The sequence below is a fragment of the Boleophthalmus pectinirostris genome, unplaced genomic scaffold (genome assembly GCF_026225935.1).
Source record: "Boleophthalmus pectinirostris isolate CB_2022bp ecotype Guang Dong unplaced genomic scaffold, ASM2622593v1 HiC_scaffold_9, whole genome shotgun sequence".
In the NCBI taxonomy this organism is placed as follows: Eukaryota; Metazoa; Chordata; class Actinopteri; order Gobiiformes; family Gobiidae; genus Boleophthalmus; species Boleophthalmus pectinirostris.
The window spans coordinates 32,090,705-32,117,188 of NW_026571541.1; the positions used below are offsets into that span (position 1 = coordinate 32,090,705).

General features: G+C 42.4%; 1 protein-coding gene across 1 annotated transcript in view; it reads right to left on the bottom strand.

Annotated features, from left to right (window-relative positions):
* LOC129407209 (nectin-3-like protein) overlaps positions 1 to 26,484 on the bottom strand; it is a 158,407-nt gene that overhangs the window by 19,135 nt on the left and 112,788 nt on the right. Inside the window, exons 4-5 of the mRNA XM_055147709.1 lie at positions 24,064 to 24,181; positions 18,390 to 18,541 (exon numbers count right to left, since the gene is read on the bottom strand). Of these exons, the coding sequence (XP_055003684.1) occupies positions 18,390 to 18,541; positions 24,064 to 24,181 (270 nt within the window). The remainder of the gene's footprint in view (positions 1 to 18,389; positions 18,542 to 24,063; positions 24,182 to 26,484) is intronic.

The window sequence follows — 26,484 nt, forward strand, 5'->3', positions numbered from 1 at the left end:
GAGCCCTGCACTGAAAGAACCGTATATCCTCTGTGCTTATACGCAGAGGCGGGGAGTTCTCAGTTACATTTAATCGAGTATTTTTTGGTAAGAAATTGTACTTTTCAGAGTAGTGACACCGAGGAAGAAGAATTGAATGGATTTAGTGATTTGGAGTGAGATGGAGAGTTTGTTAAATGTGTTCTTTTCTGTTGTTTATGTTATAGTTTATCTGAAGAACTGTTCATATGTGACGTCGTGTTAAACTGCGACTTTTACTCCAAAGCGAAAAACATGGTGATTTTCTAGCGTCATACTTTTACACTTACTTAAGTTGTGTTTTTAATAGGGCTGTAATGATTTTCATGATATGCATCTCACGGTACGAAACTCGTGACAAAATTGTGAATATACGACTTTTTCCTTTTAAAATGCCTTGACAGTCGTTTGCTTTGTCATAACCCAAAGGCAAAGGATCATGGTCTATGTAGTTCTCTCTGTTTTTGATGGCATAACAGTACTCTTACTTCCTCTTCCTGCTGTGAGTAACTCTACAACTGACAAAAGCTTTATGTTGACAATAGGGATGGGCATTCGATGAAATTTTCTTAATCGATCGTCGGAAGAATTAACGATCGATTATCGATTAATCATTAACGTTTTTATATTAAAATGATCATCATTATTATTACTATCTGCACTACTAATCTGCATAAATAAATTCAACTTTACGACATATAAACCGTAACGACTCAAGAGCCACATCAACCCGTTTGACATTATAATGTGTTTAATTCAGTTTTGTTCAACTCTCACAGAAACGAAACTTAAAACCGCATCACTAATTTGCATAAACTCAGCGAAAATAAAACTACAGCTCTTGTGTCGCTGATGTGGTTCAACTTCTGTCAGATTAAAAGACATGACTCAGTGGAATACAGGTTAGTGTGACCATATTTGCGTTTGTCAAAACCAGGACACCGTACGGGGGGAGGGAGGTGGGGACTCGTCATCGACATTGAGCGACTCTCACCTGGCAAAACTTTCCCACTGGACACCGAAACATATGTTCCTGCTTTATACACTGTGCACATGGACTCACACTTGTCCCGAACGCAACGGAAAGTGTGGAATTTCTTGTGCAAATCATCATTACATATGCATTTGTGCTTCGGTACGCTGCAGACTGATCGACTGTTTGTGTCTCGCTCCTTCTGATGCAGAGACACATGTACAGACCTGTTTGGTCAGGCTACGCACAGCAACCTACAATTATCGATTAATCGATTAATCATGCCCATCCCTAGTTGACAATATGAAATGATTTGAACATTTGTGTTTCTTGCAGCGCTCCTTCGGATATTATTTAGTTTCCCTTTTTTGTGTTTATCCTTTGAAAATACCAGATTTTATGCATTATTTTTCAATATTTTGTCCTTGCAATTAGAAAAACTTCAAATTATAAATCAGATGTTACTTCAAGGTGCACAAAACGTTTTGGTTGCTGCTTGTTTCTACGGATACGTCATTACTCAGCCTGGAAATGTTCCACAGTGTGACATTAAACAGCTCTACTTTACATTTATCCAATTACAAGTGGTTTTATAGCTCAAAAATACCCAGAAAAACAGGCATTCTGACTGTGACGGGGGCGCCTCTCCACAGATCTGACTTGTAACTTGGTCTAGTTTGGTCTCCATGAAGATAAAAAGGTTTAATGCCATACTGTGAAACATTTCAGACAAAGCAATAACATCTCCATGGAGAAAAGCGTTTGAAGTTACTTTTCTTGGACCACTATTTTGTACTTCTACTTCAGTAATAAAATTTTGAAGTAATGTTACTCTTACTTGAGTACAATTCGTGAGTACTTTACCCACCTCGGGCTGTGGTTGAACTAAAGAAAGTCTCGGTCAACTAAAGAAAGTCCAGTATTTCTGTATCTATGGTTTGACTATAAATATCCGACCGAAACTGCACTCAAAGTACTACAACTGCACAGTAGTAGTATCCGATTATTTAAACAGAAAAGTAATTCAAGTTTCAGTCCCAAATCTTCAGCTCGCTTCAGTTCATTCACTTTCTGCCGTTGTACAATTAAACCCTTATAAAAATAAATAAATAAAATAATTACTCTAATACAAATTTTGGACTAAGACTCCACTGACTGATTAATGGACTGAGCGAAGGTCGAGCCTCCAGAGCCAAGAGCTACAAGAGGAGGAAGAGGAGGAAGAGGAGAAAGAGGAAAAGAAGGGAAAGGAGGAAGAGGAGGAGGATGAGGGGAGGAAGAGTCGATTGGGTGAAGGAGGAAGAAGAGGAAAAGGAGGAGGAAGACGAGGAGGTGAAAGAGGGAAGAGGAGAAAAAGAAAGAGGAAGAAGAAGAGGAGGAGGAAGAGAGGGAAAAGGAGGAGGAAGAGGAAGAAGAGGAGGAAGGAGAAGAGGTGGAAGGGGATGAGGAGGAAAAGGAAGAGAAGAAAGAAGAAGAGGATGAGGAGGAAGAGGAGGTAGAAGAAGAAGAGGAGAAGGAGGAGGAAGGGGAGGAGGAGAGAGATTCTGAGGAGGAGGAAAAAGAGGAGGAAGAAGAGGAGAAGAAAAAGAAGAAGAGGGAAGAGGAGGTGGAGGAAGAGGAGGAGAAGGAAGAGGGGGAGGAGGAAAAGGAAGAAACGAAAAATGAGGAAGAGATGAAAGAGGAGGAGGAAGAAGAGGAGGCGAGAGAGGGAAGAGGAGGAGGTGGAGGAAGAGGAGGAAAGGGAAAAGGAGGAGGAGATGAAGGAGGAGGAGGAGGAAGAAGAGGAAGAGAAGGAAGAGGAGGAGGAGAAAGAGGTGGAGAAGGAAGAAGGGGAGAAAGAGGAGGACGAAGAGAAAGGGGAGGAAGAGGAGGAAGAGAAGGAGAAAGAGGAGGGGGAGGAAGAAGAGGAGGAAAAAGAGGGACGAGGAGGAGAAGGAGGAGGGGAGGAAGAGAAAGAAGGGGAGGAAGAAGAGGAAGAGGGGAATAGAGGAGGAGGAAGAGGGGAGAAGGACAAAGATGAGGAGGAAGAAAAAGATGAAGTCGGGGGAGAGAGAGGAAAAGGAAGAGGAGGTGAAAGAGAGAAGAGGAGGAGGAGAAAGAGGAAGAAGAGGAGGAGGAGGAGAAAGAGAGGAGGAAGAGGAGGCAGTAGGAAGAGTTGGAGGAGAAAAAAGGAAGCAGCAGAGGGAAGGAGGACGACGAGGAGGAGAAGGACGAGGAGGAAGAAGAGGAGACAAAGGGGGAAGAGGAGGAGAAAGAAGAGGAGGAGGAGGAGAAAGAGGAGGAGAAGGAAGGGGGAGGAGAAACGGAAGAAAAAAAAATGAGGAAGAGATGAAAGGAGGAGGAGGAAGAAGAGGAGGCGAGAGAGGGAAGAGGAGGAGGTGGAGGAAGAGGAGGAAAGGGAAAAGGAGGAGGAGATGAAGGGGAGAGGAGGAGAAGAAGAAGAGGAGAGAGGAAAAAGAAGAGAGGAGGAGAGGAGAGGAAGAGGAAGGAGAAGGAAGAAGAGGAGGAAAGGAGGAGGGGAGGAAGAGAAAGAAGAGGAGGAGAAGGAGGAAGGAAAGAAGAGGAACAGGGAAAGAGAGGAGGGGGGAAGAGGGGAGAAGGACAAAGATGAGGAGGAAGAAGAAGAGGAAGTAGGGGGAGAGAGAGGAAAAGGAAGAGGAGGTGAAAGAGAGAAGAGGAGGAGGAGAAAGAGGAAGAAGAGAGAGAGGAGGAGGAGAAAGAGAGGAGGAAGAGGAGGCAGTAGGAAGAGTTGGAGGAGAAAAAAGGAAGCAGCAGAGGGAAGGAGGACGACGAGGAGGAGAAGGACGAGGAGGAAGAAGAGGAGACAAAGGGGGAAGAGGAGGAGAAAGAAGAGGAGGAGGAGGAGAAAAGAGGAGGAGAAGGAAGAGGGGGAGGAGGAAAAGGAAGAAACGAAAAATGAGGAAGAGATGAAAGAGGAGGAGGAAGAAGAGGAGGCGAGAGAGGGAAGAGGAGGAGGTGGAGGAAGAGGAGGAAAGGGAAAAGGAGGAGGAGATGAAGGAGGAGGGAGGAGGAAGAAGAGGAGGAGGAAGAGAAGGAAGAGGAGGAGGGAAAGGAGGAGGAGGAAGAGGTGGAGAAGGAAGAAGAGGAGAAGGAGGAGGGGGAGGAAGAGAAAGAAGAGGAGGAGAAGGAGGAAGAAGAGGAACAGGGAAAGAGAGGAGGGGGAAGAGGGGAGAAGGACAAAGATGAGGAGGAAGAAGAAGAGGAAGTAGGGGGAGAGAGAGGAAAAGGAAGAGGAGGTGAAAGAGAGAAGAGGAGGAGGAGGAGGAGAAGAGAGGAGAGGAGAGAGGAGGCAGTAGGAAGAGATGGAGGAGAAAAAAAGGAAGCAGCAGAGGGAAGGAGGACGACGAGGAGGAGAAGGACGAGGAGGAAGAAGAGGAGACAAAGGGGAAGAGAGGAGAAAGAAGAGGAGGGAGGAGGAGAAAGAGGAGGAGAAGGAAGAGGGGGAGGAGGAAAAGGAAGAAACGAAAAATGAGGAAGAGATGAAGGAGGAGGAGGAAGAAGAGGAGGCGAGAGGGGAAGAGGAGGAGGTGGAGGAAGAGGAGGGGAAAGGAAAAGAGGAGGAGATGAAGGAGGAGGAGGAGGAGGAAAGAGGAGGAAGAGAAGGAGAGGAGGAGGAGGGAAGGAGGAGGAGAGAAGGAGAAGAAGAGGAGAAGGAGGAGGGGGAGGAAGAGAAAGAAGAGGAGAAGGAGGAAAGAAGAGGAACAGGGAAAGAGAGGAGGGGAAGAGGGAGAAGGACAAAGATGAGGAGGAAGAAGAAGAGAAGTAGGGGAGAGAGAGGAAAAGGAAGAGGAGGTGAAAGAGAGAAGAGGAGAGAGGAGGAAAGAGAGAGAGAGAGGCAAGGAAGAGGAGGACGAGGAGGAGAGGGCGAGGAGGAAGAGAGGAGACAAAGGAGGGAAGAGAGAAGAGAGGAGGAGAAGAGATTAAGGAGGAAAAAGGAAGCAGCAGAGGGAAGGAGGACGACGAGGAGGAGAAGGACGAGGAGGAAGAAGAGGAGACAAAGGGGGAAGAGGAGGAGAAAGAAGAGGAGGAGGAAGGACGAAGAGAAGTAGGAGGAAGAGTAGGAGCAGTGCACTGGTCTCCCCTCTGAAACAAAGATGGTATACATTATGTAAATGTGACTTTTATGACTCTTCACCATTTGATCGTGTTTTGTAATAATCAAGACACTGAGAGCAGAATCATGTTTCACTCACATGTGTAAGTCGTTGTGTTTGGTGAGCTCATCTCGGCAGGAAAAATAAAACTCGGAGCAACAGAAATCCAGACGTGCTCCTTTATGCTTTTGAATTCCATACGTTTTGTCAGACCAGTTATGATCCATGAAAGATTTAAAACGTCTTCGCAGTAAAATAAACCATACGACTAGTGTAAGCACCATGTTTTAGCTAAAATACTTTTGTTTATTTACTTTTTTTTAACGAAGTTTCCGTTACAAAACATAAAAAAATAAATGGCCAGAATAAAACGTGACATCCAATAATAATCTGATGGTCTGAGGTTCTGCGCTGAGATACTAAGGCTATGTTCAGACTGCAGGGTTTAATGCTCAATTCGGATTTTTTTGTGAAATCCGATTTTTTTTGCGAGGTCGTTCACATTTTCAATTAAACGCGACTTGTATGTGATCTCCAGTGTGAACTTTAAACGCCCCGAAAAGTGTCCCACATGTGCACTGGAGGACACGACGACGTCACACGCAGCGATCGTGCTCAGTGTTTACGAAAGTCGCCTAAACATGAGCACCTGGAGATTTTAAAGTTGCCGTCGTATCGGAGCCAGAACATGTACAGCTTAGGCTACGTTTACACTGAAACGAATCACCATATTGGAAACGATTTGCCTCCAGACACGTCGTTTCTGTGTCTGCAAGCCTTCCCTATCCACACAGCTTTGAGCATATTTGTTTACATTTTACAGAAACGAAACTTAAAACCGCATGGCTCATTTGCATAAACTAAGCCTCAAAAAAAAGGTTCGCGCATTGTGCTCTGATGCGGTTCAGCTTCTGTCGGACTAAAGGACACACGACGAACTAAGAGGGTTCAGTGGGACCAGAGCGCTACTGAGACTGGGACCAGACAGGACCAGAGCGGGCCTGAGACCGAGACCGAGACAAGACTAGGACCAGACCGGGACCAGACGGAGGCTCAGAGCCCACGCAGGGCCGGAGCTCGAAGCTGAGGCTCGGACCCCGTGGAGGCTCGGAGTCAAAGCTCGGAGTCCGCCCTGGTCCCGCCCTGGTCCCGGTCTGGTCCCGGTCTGGTCCCGGTCTGGTGTCCCGTCTGGTCTGGTCTCGGTCTGGTCTCGGACCTGGATCAGTCCTGGTTCAGTCCGCACCGGTGCAAAAGTTCGGCATCGCAGTCACGGAAGTCACGTAAACGGGAAACGGCCGTTATCCGTTTTTTCCATTCTTCATTTAAACACAAAATCGAAAAATGAAAAAAACGAATCGTTATCCGTTTTTTCATTTTGGTTTTGGAGACAAATAACGAAGAAAACTGTTGTTTTTTCGTTTTCTTATTTTTAGTTTTATATTGAAAAACGAATGAACGAATGATACACGGATTCTAAAGGACATGACTCAGTGGAATATGAGTGTTCTTTCTGTGACAGAGGATTGTTCTGCTGATGGTGAGTCTGTTCTGTGCTTCTATCGCGTTGGAGATGGTTCGTACACACAGACCATAAATATGAATGGACATATATTCTAGCCTCTTAGTGTTTTGGCGGTGAATTACTTCGCGGTGCATAGGCCTACATCAGTGTAGCAGCGTTTTCAGGCGTCCACACGGTGCCAGATCAGATCCATACTCAGATGAATTCACAGGAGCTGGCGGCACCAGATCGTTCTGTCTCTGGAGCGGTTTTCACACTGCGTCCCACAACGAAAACGACTCAAATACGAACTAGTGTGGACGGGGCCTTATTTGTTTTAAGGAGGAGATTGAGAAGGAGAAGGACAAGGTTTCTGGCCATGGTGTTTTGTGGGGCAGTGGCAACAACGTCCGTAGAAAAGAACGTGTGGGTGTAGAGTCGCAGTCAAGAGTGGTGGGATTGTGATGTGCTTCACTACTTCACTTCTCACGGAGTTCAGACACCATTTTCATATGACGAGAGGAACGTTTGTATATATTTGTGAGCACGTACTCGTACCACTCTCGCCGAAGGAAACACGTCTTCAGCGGCCTACGCATCTGAGTTGGGCTGTATTGGCAAACGTGTAGGTGGGATGAATGCGACCTGGCCGTTCAGACTGAAGTCGCATGTCAAAAGATCGGATATGTATCGGTTTTAGGAGCACATATCCAAGAGGACTGGGTCAAATTTGGAAAAAAATCTGATCTGTGTCGTTCAGACTGTCATTAAAAAGATCAGATACAGGTCGCATGGGGGCGAAAAAATCAGATTTGGGTCACTTCAGGCTGCAGTCTGAACGTAGCCTAAAAGTCATGTCCCATTTCATGCTTATCTTCATGGAGATGTGGTTGCTTTGCCTAGAATGTTCCACAGTATGGCATTAAACCTATTTCTTGGATTTGTGGAAAGGCGATGCCACTCAGTAGAGACTGCGAGGTATTTTTGTGCAATAAACAAACACTTAAATCTAAAACTAACTATCTATAAAGTTTACTCTTATTCGCCTCCGTGGAAATGTCGATGCTTTGTTTATAACATTCCGCAGTATTTCCACAGTGAGGAATGTTTTAAAGTATAGTTTAAGCTTTGTATTTCCACGGAATCTCAGCCCGTTCTGCAGTGTCGCTCGCTTTAACGGATGATACGTGCATACTTTTAATGCCATGCTGCATTAAACAACATTCCAAACAAACAAAGCAATAACATTTCCATGGAGACGAGCAGGTGCGTAGCGTCCGGCAGCAGCAGCAGCAGCAGCAACAGTGGATGGGCTCAGAGCTCTAGCGTTGTCTCTCACGGACAGGCTGTCAGCTGTGCTCTGGTCTGGAGCGTGACTGGAGGGGCCTGTAAACAGTGAGGGCATGACAGAGCGAGCCGCGAGCCAAACCCACCAGGAGCCCGGCCAAACACAGCAGCGCGCTCTGTTTGGAAACAAGAACCAAGAGAAACAGCGGAGATGCACTGCTCCCAGGATCCACGCCCAGGCCAGGAGAGGCTCACAGGAAGCGGCGCAGACGCATGTGAGATTGAGTCCTCTTTTGTATCATCGCATTAGCATAAATCCATCAGGAGCAGACAGCAGCCTCACGCAGGCGTCTGAGCATTTCCATATTGGCTGAGTTGTTTTACACTTGTTGGACTGATACAAAGTCTTTCCACAGCAGATGGCCAGCTAATACACTTTACATGAACTCTCTGTGATAAAAATGCACAATAATAATCTCAGGCCAGATGATTCAAAGTCGCGCAGATGTTGGTTGGGAGAGGAAACGTCAGGGGGTTCTGTCAAGACGAATAAATCTGACAAGTACCTGATTATTTGAAGTATTTTTTGCGATCTTAAAAGTGAGCTATGAAACTTTTTCTCGTGGAGGGCCTGTCATCTGCTTGTCTCCAGAGCTGGTGTTTCGTGGCCTGGAAAGTTCAATGAAATTAATCTGAAGTCATGCAGAGGTGACCCCGTTCACAGTAAGAATGCATGTTTAAAATGTATTCTGTGATAAAATACGTTTAAGGGATCATCCTAGACACAGCAATAACATGGATATAAGCCGATGTGTAATAGAATCTGCTTGAAATCAGTTTCCAGGACATCTTCAGTTATGTAAACACGAACAGAGCTAAATCCCGCACACGTCTTATTTACAAATTGCAAATTTTGTTGGAACATCTTTGACATTTGGGCACTAGGCCTATATCTGGTAAAAAAATTAAAATCTCTGTTCATGATCTTGGGCTGGTCCCTCTCTTCCTCCTCCCGCTTCGAGAAACTGATGTGAGAAATTCTCATTCTTTTATTCAGTTATGTAAACACGGCATCTACAAACACATTACTCCATTCTTTATACAGTTTTTTATACTCAAAGATGTGGTCTAAGCCTCAGGCTGCACTCAAAGTCCACAATTATTGCAAATTAATTATACGCCAGGGCAAGCACACTGTACTGCGTTATGTAGATGACCCAAAAACGTTTTGGTGCAACTCAAATTAGATGGAGAACACATGTGAACCCAATCATATCGACTGAGAATAAACAAGCAAAGAAGTGTTGACGAGTCGGTCTCCACATTTGAAGGCCCTCGTGTGTCTGGAGTAGACGTTATGACACAATAAGGTCACATGTCTCTATGTCTTACACATGTCTCTTTGACTTACCAGGTAAAACAAAGAGATGTGAGGGTTTGGGCTCCTCAGGAAAGACATTTTATGCAACATGGGAATGTTTTTAAAAATAAATAAATAAATAAATTGCTCTAAAATCGCAGTAAAAGTTTCTATTCATCTGATTTCAAATAATACAGCAAAGCAAGTGTGGAAAAGGACAAAATAAATGTTTTCCAAAACCTTTGGGCTTTTTCTTCATTTTCCATTATTTTCAAAGTTTTCTGGAATTTCCAGGATGCATGGGAACCCTGATATTTAATAAGCAGCTTTTGTGGTCAAAATATAGCCTGACCTCACAGTGTTCAGTGTAATTTGTTCGCTCAACAGTAGGCGGGTACTATTTTTCATTTAACCAAACGCTGCTATTTGGTTGTGACGTATGTAATGCACCGCTAACGGGGATAACTGGTATATAAAGCTTTTCCCAAATCCCGTAGGAAGAAGGGCAATAACGTCTTTCCAAATATTCACCAAATTCACCAGATATTCTCTTTATTCTGGCTTTAAATCCTCGACCTCGAGAATTGTTGATAACACTGAATGTATGGCTCTTCGTTGACTGGTTGGTGCCTGAACTCGCACTTCTGGGGTTTTTGCGAACTGTCTGGTGTATTCTGATTCCTGACCTAGTTGCTGGAGAGAAATAAAATTGAGGGGAAGCACTAGGTTTTGCCTTTAAAATGCTGTGAAAAGTGCTAATAAACCCCTAATTAGGAAGCTCTGAATGAATGACCTTTTGACCACTGCAAACCGTTTACAATGGACTCGCTCTGTCTTTCATGTTTTAAATGTTTTAAAAATCCGGTTCGCCTTTAACTAATTGAGTATCCAGTCTCCGTTTGCTCATTAAGTGAAAGAAGTACTACAAGAATAGCCATTTCTAAGTGGTGTGACATGTTTTGATTGTTGTAACCTGGTCCTGTTCCTGTGTGAAACCCGAGCCAAAGCCAAACAAAGCGAGGCCTGCGTATGAGCCGAGGGCCCTAAAGCGGGTTATCAGCGCTTGGAATCTAATGTTGCCAAAAGCGCAGGACTGGAGCGGTCAGTGGAGATCCTGTCTCTGGTCTCTCTGTGAGGAATGTGTGAAAGCAGATCTGGGCAGGGACACTCACACCGAGGCTTAGCTCTGCCAGGACCGTGTGGCCGAGCGCTAAGAGGCTAAGCTCACCTCAAATAAACATGAGCCACGCAAGAATGTGGCGGGAATAGTCTACACAAACACAATAGAACGGTCTACACAAACACAATCGAATGCTCACTGCTCCACATTTGGACACGTCAGAACATTGTAAAGGGTTGATTTTTTTTTTTTTACTGCAAATGAAGTGTAGATAAAATAGGCACAAATGGGCACTAAACGTCCTTATAAACTCTTGTATATAGCTGAAATATGTTTATTTTCTATGATTTCTTATTTTTAATGAGCTTGATAAATTTTCCGGCCACAATAACATCTATTTGCATGCTTGTTTGTTTTCCTTGCTCTCTCTCGCTCTACCAAAGAGACTAAATGTCAATGTGACAAATGTGACTCCTCTCGTTTAAAGGGCCCACCTCATGCAAAATAACTCTTTTCACATTGTATCTTCTGCACATAAACAAGCCCAATTTGGGTTTCGGAACATCCATTACACAATAGTTATGAAATCTTATTGATTTGTTGGAGGCAGTCACAGACCAGGAACTATGAAAGGCCGACTACCGCTCCTCCCCCCGCCCGTCCTGAGAAAGCACAGGCTCCGCCCTCCAAACGTGACGTAGGCTCTGAGTGAGCCGCCCTTCCTCCGCCCATCTCAGGGAGGGAGGGGGAGACAGGCGTGCACCCTGATAGCGGCAGGAATAAACTTTTATTCATCATGGTGGTTCAGCCGCATGTGTTGGACCCAGAATCAGACGAGGACTTGGAGGAGCACGAAGCTCAAGCACCGCGTCCACATCAGGTGAACATTACTGATTGGTAAAGTATTAATCAACACTAGTAGATGAACTTATTATATCGTGTTCACTGCAGTGTAGAACAATGAGCCTATGTTGTCGGTTTTGTTTAGGAGTTCATGTGGGAATTGTCAGCCGATGTGGGGTGGAGGCGGGGTGAAGCGCTTTCTGCTACGTCAAATGCGTCATAGGTGTATCTGCCGCGTCATCGTTGTAGCAGCTTTAGTTCATTGTCACGTGGGAGACTGGCAGAAATACGCTGCAATTTGTTAAAAAAACGCCGAATCAATCTAAAAACCACTTCGGCGACATATACAAGGCAGACACATCACTCTTAGAAGGTAGAAAGCTCTGAAAATTTAATGAGGGTAATGATGCTTGAATGAATGTGCCAGCGTAGACTAGACGGATGCGTGCGGAGCCTGAGTGCAGAAAGTGCCGCTGTCTGTGCGGTTTACATGAAGCCGCAACACAAGCGCCGCCGTCAGAACCAAAACAGTTCATCTTCGTGTAATAAAACAAGTCACGATGCCAAATCAACACAAGTGAGTGGGACACGTCTCAACAGCCACGTGCGTCAAATGCAGCGAGCACAAAAACGACGACAAGAAATGGCCACACCCCAGCAGCCGACATACACCCACACCCGAGTGACACAGAGCCCGAAATCCCACAAGACACCGACATGACACCAGACAGGACAGAGGATCCCTCATATCAAAACAGGATCCTGTAACACGGGTTAATACGAACACTTAAAGACCAAAATGAGGCCACAGCAGCAGCCACAGAGAGACGAGACATAATATTCCAATGTAAGTCAAGGATTAAAATCACTTTTAAGGGCAATTTTGTTACAGAGACTTAATAATCCATTTTAATTATTGCTTTGGTTGTGTTTGGTTCAACAATGGTTTATTCAAGTGCATTTTTTAACAAATCCTCGCTGTGAGCCAGACTACATTAAGATATTGTTATGTTTACAAGTCTATTTTATTTAGGCCTATTGTTTTTGGTTGTCCTGCAGTTCCTGTGTTAAATTTTCTTTAGAAAGTCAAGTTTATTGATCCTTGAGAGGGTGTGTTTGCATTTTTATTCCATTGTCATTATATAAGTTGAATATTGGTCTCAAAATGTCAATATTATCGTTTATCGCAATAAATTCTTGGTCAATTAATTGTCCAGTAAAGTCTGTTATTGTTACAGGCCTAGTACATACACATTTTTGCTACTTATCTAGAATGTATTTTTACTCTTTGTTATTATAAAATATTATGATGTGTGAGCTGCTGTGTCCAAGTAATTTCCCTCGTGGGTCAATAACGTTCATCTCAGTCTAAGTCTAAACTTGTCTCTTGCATTGATTTGATTACAAGTTTCAATTGCAACAATAAATCCCTCGCAAAACATTCCAGCCCTGGCAGTGACAGATAATTCATGGGTAATAATTCAGACAAAAGATTCCTTCCTGATTTGAAGGATGTGGCATCATAGACGTATAATTAGGAGACGTGGCGTTCGATGCTCATGTTATCATCCACTTACCAACTCGGCTGGTCCAGGAACACCGGAGCCAGTGTTTTTCCTTTGGCCGTTCGCCCTCAAAAATGGCATCGCCAACAATATTTAATACAGATGGAGAACAGCTAAAATGAATATTGTAGTGTAGTCCAGGGGTCAGCGACTCACGCTCCAGAGCCGCATGTGGCTGTTTCATCCTTCTGTTGTGGCTCCCTGTGACTTTGGAAAATAAATAATGAATATTTAACTACAATGTATTTTTATTTTAGTTTGTTCGTTTTTAAATTTAATTCGAAATTTGTAGATAATGGTAGTCATGTAACATTAAAATAAAACGTTTTTAATATTTTTGTCACTTAAAATATGCGTAACAGCCAGCAATGTGCCACACCCAGCACCTACACCAGCAGCACGATTTATTGAGCTTTTCGACCCCTGGTAGGTACATGATAGCCAGACTGGCGCCACCTAGTGCCTCTGCTGAATTTCGTTTCTCTCCAGTGACTAGGTCAGAAATCAGAATACACTAGACGGTTCGCAAAAACTCTGGAAGTGCGAGTTCGAGCACCAGCCAATCAGCGAAGAGCCATACATTCTGTGTTGGCAATGATTCCCGAAAAGAGGATTTAAAGCAGGAACAAAGAGAATGTTTGGTGAATTTTATCAAGGGGAAAGACGGTATTGTCCTTCTTCCTGTGGAATGTGGGAAAAGCTTAATATACCAGTTATCCCTGTTAGCAGCGCATTACATACGTCACGACCAAATAGCAGAGATTGGTTTAATGAAAAAAAGTACCCGCCTACCGTTGAGTAAACAAATCCTAATGCTGCGAGGTCTGACGGTTTCTACAAAGTGAAATTGGTTGATGAATCGGGGAAGCTAAATGATAGATAAATCCAAGAAAAGCAAACAGAACATTTAATGCTATGTGGGCAGATTCATGGACGCACCAGAACTCGTGATAAAATGATGACGGAACACAGACGCCAACGGCATTTTTGGTTCACTGCGGATGGATAATTGAAGTTTGGATTTTTATTTCCTAAGAGGAGGACTCAAATACACAAACTAATGAGCATCAACCAAGTGTCTTTCTTCTCTGAGTTCAAAATGTTTTTGCATTTCATTGATTTCATAAATGCAACACACTATAGTCTTCAGAAAATGATCCGCAGTGTTATCCTTATTTTAGATGTCAAATGTTCAGACGTTTTGTGGCTCCGGGTGTTTTCTTTCCTGTGGGAGACGCTCCAAATGGTTCTTTGAGTATTTAAGGTTACAGACCCCTGATCTAGTCAATAATAGAAATGATCAGGTTCCATTTACCTTTGGATATTTTCGTGGCAAAGTACAATGTGATCAATAGGAAAAAAACTTCTCATGATCACATTCAAGAGTCTGAAACCACCAATATTGGGGATGTTAAACTCTCAGACGGGGGGCAAGGGCCAGTTTTCCTTATTAATTACATTATACTTTCGCATGAAATATTCACAAATGTTGAACCTGATCATTTCTATTACTGACTAGACCCTGAAACTCACTCTACTGCAATAGAAATCTGCATTTTAACGATATAAATTTTGTCTGCCCCTCATCTGTATTAAATATAATCGGCCTATAGAATATTGAGGTCATCTGAAACCAGGCAGTCATGAATAATCCAGAGCACATTGGTGAGAGTTCAGATCACTGAGTGTGAAAACCTTTTGCTGTTTTATTTTAGATAATAATTCGCATATAAATCTGGCATTTAAACTAACGGCTAACCAACTTCCAGATGAGATTTCTGAACTTTTGCTCATCTAGTGAAGCTCTAAGACACTAATCCTCCTCTTAAAATACAAAAAATAAGTAAGTAAAGTTTTAAAAAGTAATACAATACGGAAATACCATGAGATAAACATGGTATATACTTCATCATTCGCTTGTCTGTGATGGAACGTTCAATGTGACACGACATCAGAGCCAAAGGATTAAACTGAAGCCCTGGACAGAGATAGAAAATGTTGTGTCTAAGAATATCTGTGTTTGGCGTGGCCCTCCGTTGACATAGCAATAACAAAATTCACATCTAAACATGAAATCAAATCAGAAAGGAACCATTTGCTGAAGCTCATGAATAGAGACAAGTAGTGGTTGTGCAAAAATATGGAAATATCGATATATGGTATTGTTTAATTTGACAGTATCAATATCGTGGGCTATATTACTGATATATAGATGGATATTGTATTTTTTTGGTATATTTTACTACATTATTTTGTGAAAGAACTACAATTGTGTTCCTTGTTTGGAGAAAGGAAACTTAATGCGTTACATTTTCACAGTTTTGATGAGTACAGTGGGTGTTTTTCATATTAACTTTGAACAGACTTTGATTTTTTAGTATCACAGCCATGATTTGAAATAGGGGTGTAACTGTACATGTATTCGTGCTGAACTGTTTTGGTACGGGGCGTTTGGTTCGGTGCAGGGCTGAGTGCATGAGTGAGTTTGCGCAATTTGTGTGTGTTTACATTCCACCACTACACGTGCAGATACATGAAAGGCTCGGCGCTTTAATATCCACGAGGGAATTTGTCTGTGATTGGGGCAGTGTTTCTTACAGCGCTTTATAGTTAGAGCGGCTGCCTTGACAACAATTGCCCCAAGCCTTGACTACGTCCCTCCGAACCACGTGAATCCTCACAAAACTACGATCGTCGAGCCCCGGTCCTCACTTTCGCCTTTCGCCAACACAAAATCTCCGCTCCTCCCCAGCAGATCTGCAATAACTACAGACAATGTGGACAAGTTGTTTTTTTCTGATCTAAAAATATGAAGATTGAGTAAAACTTCATGTTGGAACTGTTCGTGCTGCACTTTACTTTTTGAAAAGTTTTGTTTACTGTTTACAAGGAATTAATTTTTTATAATATTTAATGCATTTGTTGCTTATTTGAGAATATTTAATTGAACTTATACAGTATTACCAAGCAGCACTTTGCATTTATTTTATTTTCCATTTGTATAATTAATTAATAAATAAACAGATTGTTGGTTTAATAAACAACAAGTAAATGGTTTTGCATTTTGTTCCCATACTGTACCGAAAATGAACCAAACCACGACCTAAAACCGAGGTATGTACTGAACTAGGGATGGGCATGATTAATCGATTAATCGATAATTGATCATTAAGAATTTCGTCGATAACGTTAATTTTAATCGACAATCCGAATGTAGGTTGCTGTGTGTAGCGTAAAGTGACCAAACAGGTCTGTACATGTGTCTCTCTGCACTCAGAAGGAGCGAGACACAAACAGTCGGTCAGTCTGCAACGTGCCGAAGCACAAATGTGTATTTAACGATGATTTGTACAAGAAAGTCCACGCTTTCTGTTGCGTTCGGGACAAGTGTGAGTCCATGTGCACAGTGAACAAAGCAGCACATATGTTTCGGTGTCCAGTGGGAAAAAGTTTTACCAGGTGAGAGTCGCGCAATGTCGATGACGAGTCCCCACCTCCCTCCCCCCGTACGGTGTCCTGGTTTTGACAAACGCAAATCTGGTCACACTAACCTGTATTCCACTGAGTCATGTCTTTTAATCCGACAGAAATTGACCGCATCAGCGACACAAGAGCTGTAGTTTTAATCTTCGCTGAGTTTATGCAAATTAGCGATGCGGTTTTAAGTTTCGTTTCTGTGAAAGTTGCTCAGAACTGAATTAAACACTTTAATAATTAATAATGTCAAACGGGCTGATGTGGCTCTAGAGTCGTTACGGTTTATATGTCGTAAAGTTGAATTTATTTATGCAGATTAGTAGTGCAGATAGTAATAATAATGATGATCATTTTAATATAAAAACGTTAATGATTAATCGATAATCGATCGTTAATTCTTCTGACGATCGATTAAGAAAATTTCATCGAATGCCCATCCCTATACTGAACCATGATTTTTGTGTACTGTTACTCCCCTAATTTGAAATATATCGTACCAAATTGTATTGAATCGAAAGTACACTGTATTGAAAAACATGGTCTATGTTTCGTATCTGCAACTTCTTAACAATACCCAGCCCTAGAGACAAGCAGGTGCTGGACCACCCAATACAAAAGTTGCACAGTGCCCCTTTAATGTACAAGAGTCTAGTCTCCAACATAATCATCAGGTTCAATGTTTATGGCCTTTTTTCCCCCCCCTTTTGGATATTTCTCATTCCAATCCCAACTGGGAGTATGACCTCATCACATTCTCCCGTCTGAAAACACCAGATGTAAAGGCCGAGGTGTCGAGGTAGAAATGATTGTCCCTGTGAAATCTGAATTTATCCTCTGCATTTGACCCATCCTTCACCGTCTCTGGGGCAACCTGTCAGGAACACCCGCTACGCAGCGCCCGGGGACACTACTTTATGGTTGGGAGTATCTAGCTGCAGAATTAGTCTTTTGTTCTAGATTGATGAGGGAGGAAAGTAATACAACCAGAGCAGAGTTTATGAATTCCACACAGGCAGGCCACACACTCGGCACTGGGCGATATCGAAATTTGGGGAAATTTGGGGAAACACAAACACAAACTCAGCAGCTCTGAGAAGAATTCAAGGACTAGTTTCATTTAAACACTGAAATAACTAACATACAGTCGTCCCTCGTTATATCGCGGTTCACCTTTCGCGGTCTCCCTGTTTTGCGGATTCTTTTGGTGCAATTTCGCATGCTTTGTTTACAGCATATGAACGCGTATTATGTATTACGGGCGGGTAGTAATTACACACGGGTGGGTCAGGACTAAACCAGGACTAATCTTGGACTTAAGAGAGAGAATCCTGAGCAGGGTATCTGCAAAGTGCGATCGGGCGACGTCCGCGTTTACCTCCGTGGGGTGTGGAGCTCTGTGCGTGTCCTTTCTCCTGTAGTCACCTCCGAGCCCGTCCTGACAGTTAGTCCTGTTTCAGTTCTGGTTTAGTCCTGTTTTAGTGCTGGTTTAGTCCTGGTTTACTCCTGTTTTAGTCCTAGTTCAGTCCTGGTTTAATCCTCCTCTTCAATCCTGGAATCAGTCCTAGGTTAGGCCTTGGTTAGTCCTGGTTTAGTTTTGGTTCAGTCCGTGGCGAAGGCAGCGTAAAAGTTTGATATAATCTCGGGTTAACGGGCGGGTGAGGTGCTGTATTGCGAACCTCCAAAAATGAACCCATGCTGGACTCTGTGCTGTAGGGCTCCATTACGGAATAAATTAATCTTCAGTTCGTTACATAAAGAAGGAAGAAAATAACGGCAGGACGACAGCAGCAATAAGTTTTAAGAAGGATGTAAAAAGTGTTGTAACTGTCCTGTCTGAAAAAAGTGTATAAAGTTTGTGCTGAGGGGTTTAACAGACTTAAAACAGATATAATCATTGTAAAATATAAAGTTGTCTACTTCACAGATTTCACAAGACGACAGCGACAGTGTGTATACTCTAAAACAGACTATACAGACAGTGGACAAGTTTTTTCAGCTTCACAAGTGAGACATTTCATTTGGTAGTGAAGTGCATTAAAAGTATTTAACGCACGGCTCCTCCTTGTCCCATCCCTACCTCACACTTTGCACAAGGAATCGAACCCTCATCCTTTATTTTTCCCAGCGTACCTTGCACCCAGAGGTTGACGTCTTTGCTGCGCAGGCCGATGTCGTTCATGACCTCACAGCGGTACACCCCGGAGTCGTTTCGGTCCAGCGGTCGGGTGAAAGTGAAAGTGTTGTTCACGATGCGCACTCCGTCTGGCATCAGCCCATCCAGCCTGAAGAGCAAGACACAGGGTGATTATTATGAGATTAGATGCACTTAAAGAGGGGGCTTCACTGCTAACACATACTTTACCTGTACCTGTACTTTCTATTCCACTAAATCTTAGAACAGAACTGGAAAGTAAAAGAATTTCTTGCAGTCATTGCATCAGATTTGTGAAGGTTTTGTGTACAGTTTTGTGTCACGTTTTTGTATATTTATGGAAAATTGTCACGTAGGCTTGTGGGTGGAGGCTTGAGAGACTGCTAGATTACTCAAACATGCATGGATAATATAAAACCAGACAAGAACAATGTAGGAAGTCCCCCTCTTTAAAAATTGATTTAGTTTAACCAAGTTTTGTGTGTTACCCAGCAACTATACTGTAAACTATGGCCTCAAAATAGTTCCACAAGCGAGAGAGCAAATTATCTGTACGCGCGAGGAGAAATCTGTGACCTGCGCAAAACAACCACTGGGGAGCAGACCCTCAATGGCCCGTTTCAGAAAAATCCTAGAACCGCTACTGAAGTCATTTAAACACAAAAACAACAAACAAACAACAAAATCGAAAACTGAAAAATAAAAAAAATATCATTTTTTTCATTTTTTTGAGTTTTGGAGACAAATAATGAAGAAAACAGCAGTTTTTTTCCCTTATTTTTGGTTTTATTTTGAAAAACGAATGAAATACACCTTCTGCACAAGCAAACAGAAGACTTCGAGAGAGCCGAAATGAACCTTGAGCGAGCAGAAATCAACTTCAAGAGAGCAGAAATGAACCTCGCGCAAGTAGAAATCAACTTCGAGAGAGCAGAAATGAACCTTGTGCAAGCAGAAATCAACTTCGAGAGAGCAGAAATGAACCTTGTGCAAGCAGAAATCAACTTCGAGACAGCAGAAATGAACCTAACGCGAGAAGAAATCAACTTTGAGAGAGTCGAAATTAACCTTGTGCAAGCAGAAATCAACTTCAAGAGAGCAGAAATGAACCTAACGCGAGAAGAAATCAACTTCAAGAGAGCAGAAATGAACCTAACGCGAGAAGAAATCAACTTCAAGAGAGCAGAAATGAACCTAAAATCAACTTCGAGAGAGCAGAAATGAACCTAACGCGAGAAGAAATCAACTTCGAGAGAGCAGAAATGAACCTAACAAGAGAAGAAATCAACTTCAAGAGAGTCGAAATGAACCTTGTGTAAACAGAAATCAACTTCGAGAGAGCAGAAATGAACCTCAAGCGAGAAGAAATCAACTTCTGAACCTCTTGCGAGCAGAAATGAACTTCGAGAGAGCAGAAATCAACTTCCGAGTTGTTTTGCACGCAGGTCACAGATTTCTCCTCGCGTTGCAGAGATAATTTGCTTGCATTTAATATGTACGTGTGTGAAATAGTACAATACGCCCGAATGCATGTTTTATCGTGCGTGTGCGTTATGGGACTATTTTGACGCCATATAAACAAGGGCCAAAGCTCATCTAATTTAACTCAAATGACAAATAAAACACATTTATTTTGTGTGTTCCTTGCTCATACTTTGACCCTGCGTTCTGGATAGAATTTAGTGCACTGATGACAAAGACAGAAGGCTTTAAACTCAGTGCTTCTTCCTGTAATTTCAACGTTCATGACCTTTTCTTCACAGAGATGTAAAACTATGACAAATATTTACCGCAGGTTCGATCCCAACGCGCGAAGTCATAATTAGAAAAAGCACACACGGTCCCGGGCAGCCATGTTGTATTTTGTTTTGTGAGCTATGCGAGAACAAATAGCTGCCAATAGGCCCGGTGTTGATGTGATGTATGACCCATTTGGGCTTCTGTATTTATAGCGTGAGCCCTCCCAGCGGGCGCAGCAGTGCTTTTGACAGCTCCAGTGTCTAGGTTCCAGAACAGTGCTAGACTCATTTATAGATTTCCTATTGCGTTTCACCGGACTCCGGCTAAATCCGCGTTAAAACGAGAGCGAGCGCGCGGCCGTGATGGACTTTCTGCGGATGAGAAAACACATCCAAATGTACTGAGTTGAACGCGGCAATTTACTTCAATCAGAGAAACATGTGGCTCCGGTTATGATGATTCACATAAAGTCACAATAAAATTCAAGTAATAACAGGTGCTTACGAGAGCAGAGTAAACAACTTTAGGCAAGGAATGACACTGAAAATCTCCTCTCTGCTCGCATATTTTTGAAGTTGTTTTGGTTTTAGTTTTGTCATGGAATAAAAATGCATAAATAATAAGTAGCACGTTTTAAAGGCCCCATTATACGCCGTTTTCTGATCCGTGTTATAATGTTGTTTCCTCATCAAAAACATTCCTGCAGTTTTGTTTGTTTTGTTTCATTCGCACATGTTTAACACACAAACTCGGCGGATTTGTTTAGACTAGACTACAGTTCGTCTCTCAGACAGAAAATGCAGTGTTCCACCTTGTGATGTCACGGCAATACAGGAAGTAATTTCAGCCCAGTAAAAGGTAACATGGTGATCTAAATATAATGATCATGATCTAGTATCACTTGAAAACTTCCAATTCATGATATCACAAAGTGGAACAGAGCATTTTGAGCGTTGGAGATGTAGACAGACTAATAACAAAGGATTACTCAAACACAACTAAACACAAATCCAGGTTGGTTTTTGAGGAGGTAACAATAGGGGTCCGGTCAAGTGGTAACGGAGGGAAACAGGGGCAGATTTTTTACATTCAAATGTCTCTTATTCAGAAACTAGAGGGACTATTGAAATAAGTAAAGTATCAGAATGTAGGAAAGAGTTACACTCCAACAGGGTCAAGTTAAACCTGTGATATTCTTTCAAGTTGTTGACAAAAAATTTAAAAACTCATGTCGGTAACGGAGGGAATGAAATATGCAGCACTTTTTGGGCAATAAATCCAAACAGTGATAACTCTTGGTTCTCACTTACATATCCTTAACAAACTGGTTTGAATATTTGCTTCATATAGTTTTCTACCATATGGTACAAGATTAGGTTGAAAAACCTCTTACTTTTTGACTAATGAGATTTTTTATTAAGAAAGGTCATGGTAACGGAGGGAAAAGTAACAGAGGGAAAATTGTGCAAACAAGTAGAAGGTGCAGGATTTTACATAATTTGTCGCTTTTTTCTTCCGAATACTTTAATATTACTTCAAAATGAAAGGAAACTATTTCTATAAAATATGTCAGTCCTTCCAAGCAAATTTTTATCATTTTAAATACTTTTTTTTTTTTAAAAAATCATGTACCTTCATCAACAGTTCAAAGATGGAATAACACAAGATATGATGAAATACATCCATTTATTTACATGATTTGCAGGTCTTTGAAATTTGGGAAATAATTTTTGTTCCATGTTTCATACATGGTCTGTTTAAAACATATGTAACTTTAGAACCAAAAATGGAACAGAAAAAAGGTCAACAGTTTCATAAACTAGAGTACATATGTATCTGTTCAATACATTTTTATATCAGATGCATTAACTTGAATTTTTGGCCTTGTTGTTTACTTCTGCTTGACCGGGCCCAATATTCAAACATGGATTAAAGCGGTCCTCCTCAAATAGTGGGGCGCGGTGCGATGCCTGGAGGGGCCTCGTGTGACCTCGGTGAACATGCTTTTCATTGCCGTACTAGAATAAAGTGTAACTGCACATCCACCACAGTATTTGGCAGTACAGTGTTGTTTTTTTTTTGCACCGAACATACACACACACACACACACACGCAGTACAGAGCAGGAGATATGAAGTGCAGTGAACAAACCCCTGAAGAGACACCATGGGAAACTATTTAACAGGGATGAAAAAAAAGGCGGAGAAAGACGGAGATGATGAAACAAATGACAGTCTCTGAAAGCTGAGACGAATAAATATGATGAAGCAAATGCAGCGCTTGGATTCAATGTGACCACGGTGGGAAACGAGGAAAGATCTGTGTGTTTACTGTATCTGAAAATGTCGGCATGAAGCCAAATAAATTACAGCGTCACTTAAATACATTACACCGCAATCACGCCGATAAGCCATTTGAGTTTTTTCAGTGAAAACGTGTCAAAATCATCCCGCTTTGTAAATATAAATTATACTATTTATAGTCGCGGCGGAGAGTGAAGAGGTGCGAAATGTTTTCTTCTTCCTAGTTTGGGCGTGACAGAAAATAATTGAGAAGCACTGGCTTAAAGGTAGTGTTAGGGTAAATAAATAGGCTCAGCGATTTTGTATAACGACCGCTTTAGTTTATTATTGCACCGAGGTCATGTGAGGGGCTATGATCACAGCTGTGAGAGTCATAGATATATGTCCAGACAAATACATGCACGTATCTAATAGCAAACTAACTAAATAGGACAAGAAGTACAGATAGGGATGATGTCATGACTTGTTACACCCCGGATGGAGTCTAACGGGACTGTGCAAGGAGTCAAGAGGCTTGGACCCAACAAAGAGGCGCTAAATCTAAACTATGGTAGCCTCCCACTATGGTTTGCAAATAAAACTCTTTGTATAGGCTCTTCATGCTTAAGTCACAAGCCAAGAAGACGTTTGGAAACATGCGAATAGAATCACTGTGGTCCAAGGCAGGAAAGATATCTGGCGAAGGCTTTTTTTGTCGAAACGTTATTTAAAGCTAGGAGGGGCTTTTGGACATCGGCCATCTGAGTGTGTTATGCATTTTTTCGCTTTTGTTTTGCTGTTCCTTGCATTTTGATAGCCAGGCTGGTGCCACCTAGTGCCTCCGCTCAATTTCATTTCTCTCCAGCGACTAAGTCAGGAATCAGAATACATTAAATGGTTTGCAGGAACCCCGGAAGTTGTAGAGCGCGCACCGGCCAATCAGCGAAGAACTGTGAAGCCATGACGTCAAACTCAAGCGCCTGTCTGTGTCCCTTTTGTCTTGCAGCAGTAAAAACAAAGAGTCGAGATGGATGTAGACGAAGACAGACATTCTGTGTTGGCAGCGATTCCCGAGATCGAGGATTTAAAGATGGAACAAAGAGAATGTTTGGTGAATTTTATCAAGGGGAAAGACGTTATTGCCCTTCTTCCTGCAGGATTTGGCGCATTACATACGTCACGACCAAATAGCAGCGATTGGTTAAATAAAAAAAGTACCCGCCTACTGTTGAGTGAATGAATCCTAATGCTGTGAGGTCCGACGGTTTCCACGAAGTGAAACCGGCTGATGAGTCAGACTAACATTTTGCACCTCTACAGGAACTTTGGTGTGTGTTTTCTGTTTCTATTGATTAAGCATGAATAGAGTCTGTAGGCGTAGACATTGAGTCTCTCCACTGGAATGTCGACACAGACTCCTTGTACAAGTATTGATCTCTAATATTTGAGTAAGTAAATTATCTGGACTTTATTTCTGTTTCAAGTGTATGTGTATGTAACGAACACGAGAGAAAAAGGCTGTTTTCCTCAAGCAGAAAGCCTTAGGAAAGTGAGGAAGATGTTTGGCCCACTGCTTTGAAATTAAAATTCGTTATAGAATCATCGAAATGCGTTTGTCAGCGATACAGACCTGATCCAGGTGTAGTGGCGCGCGGGCGGGTTGGCTTTGGCTCCGCAGTCGAACTTGACGTTCTCCTGACCCACGTACCAGTTCTGAGCGATCCCCTCGATGGATACCACTGGTGCAACTGCAAAAAAAGACCAAAAACATATTACATTATCCCTGTGTAAACTAAAGAACGGCATTCAAAACATCACATCAGGTTTGCCAAGCTGCTGTGTAAAGTTTTGTATCATGTTTTTGTATATTTATGGAGAATTGTTGTGTGGGAGCGCGGCTGACGTAGGATTGTGGGCTGAGAATTGGACAGAATCTTACAGCTAACCGTAAAAAGACTCAGAATAGGGCCCAGGAGAGATCACTAAATTACTCAGACATGCATGGATGGCATTTAAAACCTCATCAGGAATGTTTTTGATGAGGGAACAATGTTATAACAAGGCAGAAAACCTCCGAAGAACCAATTTTGTTTAATGGAATGTTCCACAGTGTGACATTAAACAGCTCTACTTTACATTTATTCAATTATAGGTGGGTGTATAGCTCAAAAATCCCTAGAAAAAACAACATTCTGACTGTGAGCGGGGTCGCCTCTCCACAGATCTGACCTGTAACCTGGTCTGGTTTGGTCTCCATGAAGACAGAAATGTTTAATATCACACTGTGAAACATTCCAGACAGAGCAATAACATCTCCATGCAGAAAAGCATTTGCCGGACCATCCACCACCAAAAAAGTTACACAATGCACCTTTAAATGATGTAAAACTATGATACATATTCACCACAAACTTGTCATGTATCCCACCACATCAAGTCAGAATTAGACAAACATGAAAACCTGTCATACCGTATTTTTGGAACAATAAGTCACACTTTTTTTCATGGTTTGGGTGTTTCCTGCGACTTATACTCTTATATATTTAAATTTTCACACTGACAGCGGTGAGAGGCTCTAGTCTTGTGTGTCAGTATTTGCTGCTCCTGTTCCTCCTGTACCACTGTCACTTCACTCTACTGCACATGTCTCCTGCAGAAAGAGCCTCTGTCCTGTCTGTATCATGTCAGTCGATCGCACCATTACTTCTGCACCACTGAAAATTTTTAAAAGTAAGTGACTTCAGTGACAACCGAAACCGTCCTGTCGGGATTCAGAAAGGCCGGAATAATTATGTATTCACCCTGTGTGTCTGTGTGTCTGTCCACCCGCGATAATTCCCGCGACTGTCACCAAATTTGGTACGTGGGTCAAGCCCCCGTGCCCAATGCCTCAAAAAAATAAAGTTTGGTGACGATCCAAAGTCATTTGAGGTCACACGGGTCAATTGAAACGTCACGTCATTATAAAGGATTGGCAATTTTGGCAATTTCTGAACCATCTGCGAGCTAAAATATTCACCCAATCATCACACAAGTTGGCACACACATAACCGGGGTATGGACTGGGCTCCTCATAAGCTGCTTCTGTGGTGACCAACTGCCCCCACCTATGACTCATGACGGACCAGGTTGCTATTTCTGATTGAGCTTGTTCTGGCACTGAACTGGAACTGATGCTGAGTCTGACGACAGCTACGCAGAAGAGGAAGCGACGCTCTTGTTTACCTCCAGAGGTCGTGGAGTTGCTCAGAAGTGACACCGAGGATGAAGAATTGAATGGATTTAGTGATAAACTTGGTAAACTTGTTCTGTTCTGTTGTTTATGCTATAGTTTATCTGAAGAACTGTTCATATGTGACGTTACCAGACTGTTGTTTTCTGTTCTATTCTTATTACTATAACTTGCCTCTGATTTTATAAAATAAATTTCCCACTTCTTCTTCATTCTGCATTTTTTGGCTGGTGTGACTTACACTCCAGAGCGACTTATAGTCCAAAAAACACAGTAAGCACTTGGACGTTTTAACCTTGGTTTGCAGCTCGTGCTTCTTGTTCTCCGTCTGTTGCTGTTTAAACCTAATCAATATTTCATAACGCGCCTTCATTAGCCCGCAGTGTCCAAACAGACTCTCCCCCGATCCTCGAGCCAAGGAAATATGCATCAATTATTACACTGTTAGGATTATAGGAGCTCAAATTGCTCTTTTATGATCAGAGATGGAGCGGGATACATTGTGTAAGTCATATTTTATTGTAGCTTCAGAGCATTTTAAAAAGTCGTTGGAAAGTTGCGCGATTTAGTTTGGTAATTGTGGGTAATTGTGGGTAGCTGGTTCTTTTCCCAGTGGATATGTGAGCAAGGTTAAGCTGTTTGTTTGTTTTTATTCTGTTGTTTCCGCTTCAGAAACAGACCTGGAGTTGTGTTTTGTTTCATTCACACAATCGGTGATACAAAAAGTGCTCCACCTTCACTAGAATCGTTTGGATGATTTCAACCCTGTAACTGATCTGCACCTGTAAACCGATCTTTACTGAACTACAAGTAAAAGAA